At 35.4% G+C, this 12,160-nt stretch overlaps 1 protein-coding gene across 11 annotated transcripts in view; it reads left to right on the forward strand.

Annotated features, from left to right (window-relative positions):
• ATG10 (autophagy related 10) overlaps positions 1-12,160 on the forward strand; it is a 307,457-nt gene that overhangs the window by 222,578 nt on the left and 72,719 nt on the right. For all 11 annotated transcript variants that reach the window (XM_021939516.2, XM_021939514.2, XM_021939515.2 and 8 more), the window contains one exon: positions 6,182-6,279. In XM_021939516.2, the coding sequence (XP_021795208.1) occupies positions 6,182-6,279 (98 nt within the window). The remainder of the gene's footprint in view (positions 1-6,181; positions 6,280-12,160) is intronic.

A 12,160-nucleotide genomic window follows, 5' to 3' on the forward strand; every position in this document is an offset into this window, starting at 1 on the left:
AAGTGCATGGTCTAGAGTCAGAAAACTTTGGTTCTGATTTGTAGCTCTGCTGCTGACTAACCTTATGACCTTGGGCAAATTATTTACTTTGCCATTTCCTTTCTTTCATCACCTGAAAAAAAAATTGAGTTAGCAATAATACTGATTTCAGAGTTTTGAGGATTCAGAGCTTATATTGGAAATGGGGCTTGACATTTAGTGCCTTTCAATCATGCTAGCCAAATTATATATCCAGATCTTCATACTAAAATTAGATGGTAGGAACTGTTATTATGCTCATGTGAAGACAAAAACTGCTCAGAGGGGTTAAATTATTTATTCAAGGGTACATAGAAAACTATAGAGCTGGGACTTAAACTCTATAGCCCATTTTCACTGCATGACACTTTCATTCAAATAACTGAAATTTAAGAACCATATAGGTTAAATTAATTAATTGATGTTATATGCAAGCAAAAGGAAGTTGCCATAGTTCATATTTTTGGAATTTCATTTAGATTTCTTGAGATCAATAAAGATACAAAGTCCTAAAATGCTTATAGGAATAAATAAAAGTTACAGAATTAGCCAGTATAGTAGCTGATATGAATGTACATGAACAATTGCACTCATTTCGTATCACAATATAATTTTCTCACTGAAGCAAAAATGAATTTTCTCCTTTGGTGGAGCTTCATCTCTGCCTTACTGTGGAGTATGACATGAATTTTTATATCTTTCAAAGCTCTGTTGGAGACAATATATTGAATAATGACATCTTTCGTTGTGAAAAATCCACTCTTTCCTTTTTATTTCTAGTGGCCACATTCAGAACACTATTCTTAAACTTACTCTGAATTATTTATACTCTCTCTAGTCTTCATTTTAGGAGTTAAAAAATTTTGGTGAAACCATACACAATAAGGATAAAGGTGACTCCAGCATGCTTGCACTAGAGTTAGGTAGTGCTGGTGAAATATCTCATGCTGTTATTGGCTTCATGAAAACTAATAGAAAGCTGCACATTTTGAGTAATATATAGATTACTTGACATGTGGGTTATTATTCAATTGAGAGATTTTATATGAAAATGTTAAATGCTACTGGCAGTTACTAAAGATTGTACTTTTTAATTATTCTATTTTTCACCTAATGTCTCTTCTTCTTTTGTCATTGACATTTTAGATTACTGACAGGACATTCCATTAGCTTAAATGTGTATTATCATTCCAAGTGATATAGGCACATAGTAGGCACTCACTAAACACTTGTTATATAAATGATCTCAGTTTACCATGCTCACTATGTAGGTTACTACTGAAATTATTTTGGCTTCTACTTCTTTTTCAAGTATTCAAGGGATTTTACTGAGCTACTCAGCCTCAATGTGATTAATGAAATTTCTAAGCATGTTAAAATTGGTGCGATCAAGTATCTTGGATCTGAAACGAAGGGGTTGTTGATTGAGTAAGCTTATGTCTCCTCTGACTGAGGCCAGATGCAAAAAAATAGACTCTCTTAACATAGGTTAAAGTTTCTGATTGAAGATACTCTGAATTGAACATGCAGGCACATAATAATGTGTTTTATGTACTTAACCAAGTATTTATGTCCATATTTTAAGTCTTGAGTCTTCAGTTTTCATAAATAAGTGGATATGTACAATATTCTTCAGGTTTCTGCTTTGTTTATATGATGCGGTTCTTTATACATATAGAAATATCCTAGTTTAATTGTTTCAGTGGGATTTCTCAAGTATCCATTTTGCTTTCGAAATAGAGTCACGATCATATTTGAAAGCATTTTAGATATCAATAATGTATGCCAGGATTTTGAACATATTGCTTATCAAGTTAGATCTTTTTGTTTTTCTGTGAAACATCTCAGAAACTAACTTTTGTATGTCTTTGATGATGAAGGTGTAAACTGTGATTAGGCAAACCAGTGATGAAGGCTTAGGGAACAGAAACCGCATCATACCTCATTAGGTCATTGTTGTCATAGAGACAAAACTATATTTACCCAGACCTTTTACAGTGTAAGTGGTCAGCAGAAACTGGAGAGATTTGCAGAGATACAGAGGAAAAGCAAAATTATATACTTTTGCCAACCATACTCTGATTACTCAACGTATTTTGGGAACTGCTGGTTTTGAAACTTCTTCCAGTCCTTGTGGCTAAAAGTTGGAAGATGGTTGCCCATTAAAGGTGAATTTGTTTGGAGACAACAAAATCATTTGGAACCAAATATATGGAATAAAATAAGTATAATTTTTTTCCTTTGATTTAAACCTATTTGGGACTAGTAAGTAATTAGTTACTTGTCTGGCTCTGAAGGCAGTTCAAAAGTTCAAAGGCAGTTCCATTGACAGAATTACAGCATTGTTGGAATAAATATTGGCTGAATTTGCTGAATAATAAGGTAACCTCCCTAGGTGACTATCTTGAGGAACAGTGGTCTTTTAAATATTTAAGACTTGATATGCTTGTTTTAAATACTTGTAGTCCCACCAGGCCTAGCATGCCACCAGCAGGGGGTGCCAAACACAGAACTTTGAGAGGTGCTAAAGAGACTTTGCAGTGGCCCTTGAGATAGCCATTATGGGCCTAGAAGAAGCAGATATTTTAACAATGGTATTACAATTACTTGTTGACCTTCCTCAGTTTTTTTAAGGAGGTTAGATTTTGGAAGTTAGAGACCATGGTTTGGAGAGGGTATTCATGGAGGTCACGACTGTCTGAGCCATCTCAAGCAGTTGCATCATTGTGGTTGTATAACAGACTTGTGCTGTTATGTTACCAATTTTTCCATTGGTTTCCTCATTTGAAGAGTCTGCTTTTCAAACAAAGCTCTGGTTACAACAATCAGAAAAGCACTCAAGTTGGTTTAGAAAGTAGGGGTGAGAAGAAAATAGCGCTTTTTCTGAAGAAAAAGAAATAAAGGTTTGCCAGGCCTCATTGGGACTGCAGCTAAAGGACTCCACTGAGGTAAATACTTTCCTGGCCTCTTGTCTCTGCCCTTCCCTATATAGCCACATTTTTGTAAAGATGGAGTCTCACTTTGTTGCCCAGGCTGCTCTCAAACTTCTGGCTTTAAGCAATCCTCCCACCTGGGCCTCCCAAAGTGCTGAGATTACAGGCGTGAGCCACTGTGCCCAGCTGTTTTTGTTGTTGTTGTTTTTTAAGGTGATGAAAATGTTCTGAAATTAATTGAGGTGATGATTGCACAACTCTATGAATACAATTGAATTGTACACTTAACATGGGCGAATTGTATGTATGTGAATTATATCTTGATAAAGTTATGTGTGTTTTTTTAAGTCATTGTCTGTAAGTGACGAATGTTAGTGATATTCATGTGGTGCTAGTGATCCCCTACCCAGCCCTGGTGGTCTTTCCACTGGTTGGTGCCTCTCCCTGGAACACTGTGCCTCCCATTTTTTGCACACAGTTACTTTCTCACTGAAGTCTAAAATTGCAAATCCACCTTTGGCTGGCACTTCTTAGCCTGCTCTACTTTTCCTTTTCACTATAGTATGTATCACCTCCTAAGATAATATACAGTTTACTTGTTTATTGTGTTTATTGTTTATTATCTCACACACACACACACACACACACACACACACCCCAAGGCAGAATGTAACCTCCATGAAAACAGGGATGATTGTTTTGCTCACTGATGTATCACAAAGGCTTGGCACAGGTGCCTGGCATATAGTAGGTGCCCAATTATATAAAACACCTACTTCTAAAATTAACTTGTATCCAAACCATGTACTCTGTACTTACATTGTTGCCCGAAATACTTTAAGGAATAAAATTAAAATCATTACTGATTATCAGATATGAAGATATGAAACCCAGCATTCTTCTCTAGGCCTGTAAACCTTTATGTTAGTGGAAATAAAGTTAAGGAAGGCATTTTTTCATCATTTATCATTTACTCAGTAAATATTTATAAACCATTTGCAATGCCTCAGCCCTCAGAGGCAGCGTGGACCAGCAGGAAGAGCACTGGTGAGTCCTGAGATCTGGATTCAGACTTCAGTTCAGTCATGAACCTGCTGCATACTTTTGGCAGATACATATTTCCTAAGACCTTGGCTAATTTATAAAATTAGTGGTTATACTAGCTCTAACATTTTATTATCCTACTACAGGTATTTGATTTCTTCTAACTTTGACATGTAAAAATTATTTTAAAAGCATATCATTCTATAATTTGATTAGTTTACTATTTGACACTAAAGTACTTAAGATCTTATTTGCCTCTTCCCACACCAGTACACACACACGCGTGCGTTCACACAGACACACACACACATATGCATGCATGGCATGTGCATATTTCGAAGGTGCATAGTGCTTAAGAGCAGAGTTTGGCCCTACTCTGTAAATGTGTTCAGAAAACAATATAACACAGATACTGAAGGCAGCTTGTTTTTAACTTGTAGCTAAACATGACATTCAAATGTTAATTGGATGAATAAATCTTGTTCATTTTACAGACATGGAAATGTCAATGGAATAAAACTATTTATCACAAGATAATGGTCTCCCACCGCCAGATAAATGCCAAGATGAAGATACTTATTGAAAATGTATCAAAATATTCTATTGCTATTTATTGAAAATAAAGGTTGAGGAAAAGCTCAACTTTTTAGGTCAAACATGAGAAATGTCCTTCTTATGATATTAGTTTAGTACTATATCAAAGATGATATACACGGTATAGCAACATGGGAAAATTCTAAGAAATAACAGTCTAGAAATGAATCTTTTAGGTTTGAGAATTACTAGAATGATTGTGTGAGGGCTGGGAGGAGATTCCTAATATTTATTGAGATCTTATTGTGTACCTAACACAGTCCTGGGTGCATTCACTAATGTAAGCCTCAAAAGAACAATACTCAGAAAGGATCATTTTTCTCATTTTGCAGGTAAAGTTAAAAGCAAAGTAATTTGCACTCACATGGGGAGTAAGTGCCAACACCAGGATTCAAACTTAGTCCAGATTCCAAATCTAGTGTTTTTTCCCCAACACCATACATTTCTAAACTTATACTAGAAAGTCTTAATATAGTGATTTTTGGAGCTCTTGAGTAGATTATTTCCCTTATGCTTTGTTGCCCTTGATGACCAAATACTTCTTTGGTCTAAATATTCAGCATATTGCTATGTGAAATATCTTTAAGTGATATCCTCCATTAGCCCAAAAGAGCACACCCCTGAGTCTTGAGGGCCTTATAGCTCTGAATGGAGCAAGTTATACCGGATTCTAGCATTAAGATACTTTCTTTCCAGCAGTGTATGGTTTGAAATCTTTAGGTGACTTCTTCTTTCTGCTTTCTTTTCAGAACTTAGATACCTATTTTTCCACTTTACTTACCTTGTGTATAATGTAAGTGCCATAGTGGTCTTCGTAAAACATTGTTTGGGTGGATACAGATGGATAATTGAAACAAAGAAAAAGAGCATTATTGTTCAATAAAGCTTTTACTGCCCTGTTCATGCCAACCCTGTTCTACTGTCCCTTCCCACCCCAAGAGTCCCTTTCTCTGCCTGCCATATACACCAAGTATTAATATCTCTCTTCCTTGGACCATCAGTGAGCGTCAGTCTTCTTCAGGCAGAGACCACTCTACTATAATATACTTGTCACAGTTTCCTCAGTAGATGATAGGCTCATTGTTAGGAGAAATTGTGTGTTTTTCTTATCTCTATTCTCCATGGTACCTGATGGAGTGATTTGGACATTATAGATACTCCATGAGAATGTGAAAGATGCATGGGTATGGCTTCTTTGTTTTAAGGACTAGAGGAAGTACGAAGGATTCAAAGTATTCATAGTGCACCTTTGTGAATATGGGAATCTGTTTGTCTGTTCCTTTGCCTCTGCTTGTATCTGTCAGTTCTCTCTAAAACACATTTGGATTTTATTTATTTTGTAAAATTCCTAGAGGCAATGAATGGGCAGATAATTTAAATGCTAGATGGATACAAAGCTGAGATGCTTGAATGTTTAAATTTCCCTCAGGAAGAAAATAGTAATTCATATAGCACTCTCTTGATATATAAATAGCATGTGCACTGAAGATCTTTCTAAAAGTCATGATATTCTTCCAAGAGTTTTAGATTGACACCAAGAACCATTGTGTCACATGAATTACTAACTCAATCTTTACCATGCACTTTCACAGATGGGAGACCTTTAACTCTGAAGGACATATGGGAAGGAGTTCATGAGTGCTATAAGACGCGACTGCTACAGGGACCATGGGACACTATTACACAACAGGTCGGAGAGTATTGTCATCTTATTGTATGCATTTTATTGTATTCTTTCCCTCTGTTCATCTTTTCTTCTAGTTCCCTCTCCCCAACTCTTTTCCCTATTTCACTCCTCTATATCTTTACATATTTCACCTCAAAGACAGTTTCTTTAAAAACACCTTCCCAGACCCAGTCTTGGTTTAGCCACCCTATTATAAGCTCTCAGAGTGTCCTATAATTATCCTTTAGGATGCTTATTCCGATTTTAAATTACATATTAGGATGATTCAAAAAAAATCTATGTCTGTTTTTTCCACTATACAGATCCTCCTTGACTTACAATGGGAATACATCCTGATAAACCCATTGTAAGTTGAAAATATCTTAAGTAGAAAATGCATTTAATATACCTAACCTACTAAACATCATAGCTTAGCCTAACCTACCTTAAATGTGCTCAGGACACTTACATTAGCCTACAGTTGGACAAAATCATCTAACACAAAGCCTATTTTATAATAAAATATTGAATAGCTCCATGCAATTTGGTGAATACTTTACTGAAAGTGGAAAACAGAATGGTTGTGTAGGTATCAAAATACCTTCTCTTGAAGGTGTATCACTTTTGCACCATGATAAAGTCTAAAAATTGTTAAGCTGGACCATCCTAAGTCTGGGACTGTCTGTACTGTGAGCTCTCATATAGGCGGACCATGTCTCTTTTATTCTTCATTGCACATGCAGCACCAGCACAGTACTTATCATGTAGTATGTGCTCAATAAAAATATATTAAGCAAATGAACATAGAAACTAAGTTGGCTTATACACTAAGAAATACATGATTTGCCTTCTGTAATCTATACTGCTTTACAGTTTTACTCATAGATACATTTGCAAAAAAGAGCTTTTGATTAATAATATGGTTGCAATAGGATTTGCAAAAGTAGAGAAAATAGATCTGCAAAAGCAGATATAAAAAGTAGATTTGCAAAAGTAGAGAAAATAGATTTGTCAATCATATAAGTCATTATTACTGCCTTGCTAAAATCAGTAGTTAATTATTTTGGAAATTAAAAAATACTCATCACCTTGCAACCAATCATAATCTCCTTAAAAATAATTTTTACTTATATCAAAAATCTTATTTTTTCCAAGGTTCTGTTGAGCTTAGTGAAAGCGTCCTTTAAAAATGACTTTATCAGTTATTAGAATTTTTATGCCCTCTTATGTGTTTGATCATAATGACAGTTTACCTCCCAATCAACATGAGAATCCTTAGCATCTCGTAAGTAGTTCTTTAACAATGACCATTTTCTAGGTTTTAATTGAGGACAAAACTAGCTTTAAGTATTTGTATCTTTCACACTGCCTCTCAAATTAATCTTTTCTCTTCCCACTATCACCCTCCTAGATCAAGCCCTCTGACCTCACGTGGAACAATTAGTAAAGCCTCTTATCTGTGGTCTTCTGCTCCTTTCCTCTCTGCCTGTTACCTGTAGTCACATCTTTTTAACCACCGCTATACTTATCTTACCTGTGCTCTAACCTGCAGTAGTTTTCTGAGGGCCTATGGGATGTGGTCTAAATGCTTTGCCTGGGCATCAGAGGTTGCCGCTCCCTGGTTCCAACCTGCTCTTCTAAGTTTATCTTCTACTCCTCCACTCTACACAGCTCTTGCCAAACATGGTTATTCATCTCTCTATACTCCTCTTGTGCCGTTTGTTCTTGTGATCTTTTCTAGATCTAATGCCTTCCCTCATTTTTCTGTATGCATTACCTCTTACTACCTGTCCTCTCATACACCCCTTTCTCTGAAACCAACTCAGCTGACAAAAATGGCCCCTCTGAAATCCAAATCTGTAGACCAGGCATTGGTGGTTGCTATGAAGAAGGATAATGTGAAATATGAGAAAACCAACCCTAAAGATTTGACAAGAACATTTTAGTTTATGCAAACTATTTTAGATTAACCTTTAAGTATATCAAGATGAGTGCTAAGCGTTCCAGCTTCTAGTGTCTTGTCAATGGCCACAAACTGCACAAAAATTTGTGTTGTAGAGTCCTTATCCACAAGACCCAGATAATGTTTGGTTGTAAGAGTCAAGAAATACGGCAAAAGATAGAGGAAAAAAGTGTTCAAAAATATATGTGTATTTAACTTTACACCCATTTATTAACTCTTTCTCAATTCCTTTATACTCTTGCATCCAATTCTTACCATTTTCCTTTTCTGTCTCTAGCAGATAATTAATCTCCTCAATGCAGGCCTGTATATAGCACAATTTCTAGTGGTCTTTGATATTTTATATTTTAATTCCATGTGTCTTGGTTCTGACCCATGACATAAGAACAATATTTTGATACAATGTTGCCATAGATTTCTTTTTATTGATAGAACTCTTACATTGTTAAACTCACCACTGAACCAATCTGTATATAGATTGCTTTTAATAGAATTGACTAATGTCTTTCATTTTATAGTTATTTCACTGTCACACAGATAGCCTATTAGTGTACCATCTTTTTCCTCCCTATCATAGTATGGTATTACAGATCAAATCCTATCACAACAAGCATTACTATTTCTAACACCAAGGCTGGGGCTCACTTAATACGAGGGATATTTGATATAATCACACTACAACACAACTATAAAACTTAGGTGATCCTTTGGAATTGATCTTATTGGGATTTGATCTGTGAACAGATATCCTACTTCTAATAACAATGTTTATTTAAGCTTTAAAATTGCTCATCACAGTGCATGTTGAGGCATTACAGATCAAGTAAGGGAAACTTATTTGTAGCCATTGCACTACTTGGCATTTGAAAATCATCATGATTATTTCCTTTGGAGATATTGGCTTTTAATCCCAGATTGGTTAATGGGTTGGCATTTATGGTCTCTTCTTTGCTTGAGATCTTTGGGAGAATGGGTCTTCATTTTTCAGTACCACGTACGAAGAAAAAACAAGGTGTCCTCAGTGAGATGGAAGGGAAGAAGATGATACAGCACTAAGGAAGAATGGGCTGATAGAATATTGGTGGTGTTGAATAGTAGACACCATTTTGCAGAATTATACTAAGGAATCATTAGCTTGCAGACTGAACATGATAATAATATGCTGTCCTCCAGAGTGGCTTAAAAACAAAAGCAGCCTTTGCAAATATAAAATGCATTACACTTCATTTTCAGGCCTGATTGTGCTCATATAGTTTGTTGCTCTTCATCTTTAGTAATCACACTTCTGTTCTTTCAGCATTTGTCTTGATGATAAGGACCTATTCATGTCAGATGTAAACCCTCTCTTTTGAAGACAAGCCACTCATAAATCTCATACATTTGATTATGGTGATTACTTACCTGCTTTTGTCCAATGTTACAGACTACCTATTATATCAACCCTGTAGCTTAATAAAAAAACTTCTGAAAGAAAGTTAACAGATACTTAGGTTGGATTTGCCTTAATTGTTATAGTGAGTGTTACAATAATGATCACTGGAAGGTGTTGGCTCTATGTTTTAAGAAAAGAATTCCTTTGATCTTGGCATGGCCTAAAGTCACAAGATAAAAAAGTGTACCTTCAGTTTTACTGTAAGATATGTGTGTTTATGTGCAGGGGTGTGTAGTAGTCAGATGAGTAATTTTTTCTTACTGGATTCTTTTTTTGAATTTTATATTATGGAAAATTTTAAACACATATAAAAGTAGAGATAATTGTATAAGGTGCTTATTAGCTGATGAAGAGTTTGTTTTTTTCCATATCTCATCCAGTTAAGAACTTTTTTGAAGTAATTCCTAGCATCATTTTATTTCATCCCTACATATTTAAGTATCTTTAAAAGATAAGGGTTCTACATGAATGTTCATATCAGTTTTATTTATAATAGCTCAAAATGGAAAAAAAAAAACCCAGGTGTCTTCAGTGGGTAGATGGTTAAACAGAGAATAGCATACCATTAACATGGAATACTACTCAGCAATAAAAAGGAACCAATCATTGATACACTCAGCAACCCGGATGAATCTTCAAATAATTATGCTGAGTGCAAAAAGGCAATCCCAGAAGTTGCAGAGTGTTTGATACCATTTCTGTAACGCTTTTGAAATGACAAAATCATGGACCAAAGAACAGATTTGTGGTTGCCAGGTGATAGGGAGTGTGAATGGGAGGGAAATGGCTGTGGCTATTAAAGAAAACATGAGGGAATCTTATGGCAGTGAACATGTTCTGGATCTTCACTGAGTCACTGTCAGTATCTTGTTTGTGATATTGTACTATAGTCTTGCGAGATGTTACCATTGGGGGAACCTGGATAAAGGATATGAGATATCCTTTTGTATCATTTAAAAAATTTTTAAAGTGGAGATGGGGGTCTCACTGTGTTCCTTAGGCTGGTCTTGAGCTCCTGGCCTCAAGTGATCCTCCTGCCTTGGCCTTTCAGAGTGATGGGATTACAGGCATGAATCACTGCACCTCATCTCTTTGTATAATTTCTTACAACTAAACATGAATCAACAATTATCTCAAAATAAAATATTTAATTTAAAAAGGTAAGGACTCAAAAAAACATAACTACAACTCGATTATCACAAATAAAATTATTAATTTCTTAGTATCATTAATTAAGCAATTAATGTTTAAATTTCCCAAGTTCTTTTTTTTATAGTTTGTTTATATCAGGATCCAAAATAAGGTTTACACATTAAAGTTGTTAACATATCTTAAGACTTTTGGAATCTTATAGATTCTCATTCCTCCATCTCTTTTTTTTCCTGGTAATTTTTTGTTGAAGAAACAGGTTGTTTGTTCTGTAGTGTTTTGCAGTCTTGATTTTTTTTTCTAATTGTATTTCTGTGGTTTTTAGTATGTTCCTCCCTGTATTTTTTTATAAACTGATAGTTAGATCTTGAGGCTTGATCAAATTCAGGCTCGATTTTTTTGGCAAGAATACTTCATGGTTGTTTCTGAGTATGCCATCAGGAAGGACCTTATGTTTGGTTATCACTCTTTTTTGTGATGTTTTACTGCCGTTGATGATTATTGCTTAGACCCATTAATTTATTAGTGGTTGCAAGATGGTGATGTTCTAATTCTGTCATTCATTATTTATTAGTTGGACTACTTTTATAATGACAAAGTTTCTCTCTCCATCTTACTTACCTGAGGTATGCTTTGATTAGGAAGGGCAGGATAAATGCTTGATTCTTTCCCTTTGTGAGCTAGCTTTCAAGATAATGAGTTGGTTCTCTAGTATCCTCCCAAGGTATCCAAGAACTTAAAAAAATATGTCTTTATGGACTCACAGATATTAATGTTTTGTATGTGTCAGTTCATAGTAGTGGTTATCTTTATTGATGTTCAGTTTACCTCATCTTTAGCCAGTGGAAGTCTGGCCAAAGATGTCGGCTCTTGAGTCATTTTGATACAACCCATGTGGCTTTTATGGCTTCCTTATTTAGTGGTATGACAAGTGGTTGCACATGCATGTTGAGCAATTCCTGCCCAGACTTGTTGGAGTCAGCCAAGGAGAACTGGTTCCTTTGGGAAATGGTAGTGCCTTTATCTGGGTGTTGGAGCCAGAGAGAGTGGATTTGACTCTGTATGCCACCACTTACTAGCTGCATGATCTTGGTTAAATTACAAAGATTCCGTGTCTTAGTTTGGTTTTCCATTAAAGGTAACAGTAGCATCTACACAGAGCATATGGGAAGACTAAATGAATCAATATATATAAAATATGTTGTACATTGCCTAGCACATAAAGTATAGTAAATATGTTATGTATTATTATAATCATAATCATTGTTGATTTTTTCCAGGTAAACATAGTTATTTCAGTGATTTTCTCAGCCATTGAAGATTAAACTATGCCAAATTTAGGATCCCCCCTTTCCACCCTG

Source organism: Papio anubis, chromosome 5 (genome assembly GCF_008728515.1).
Source record: "Papio anubis isolate 15944 chromosome 5, Panubis1.0, whole genome shotgun sequence".
NCBI classification, from domain to species: domain Eukaryota; kingdom Metazoa; phylum Chordata; class Mammalia; order Primates; family Cercopithecidae; genus Papio; species Papio anubis.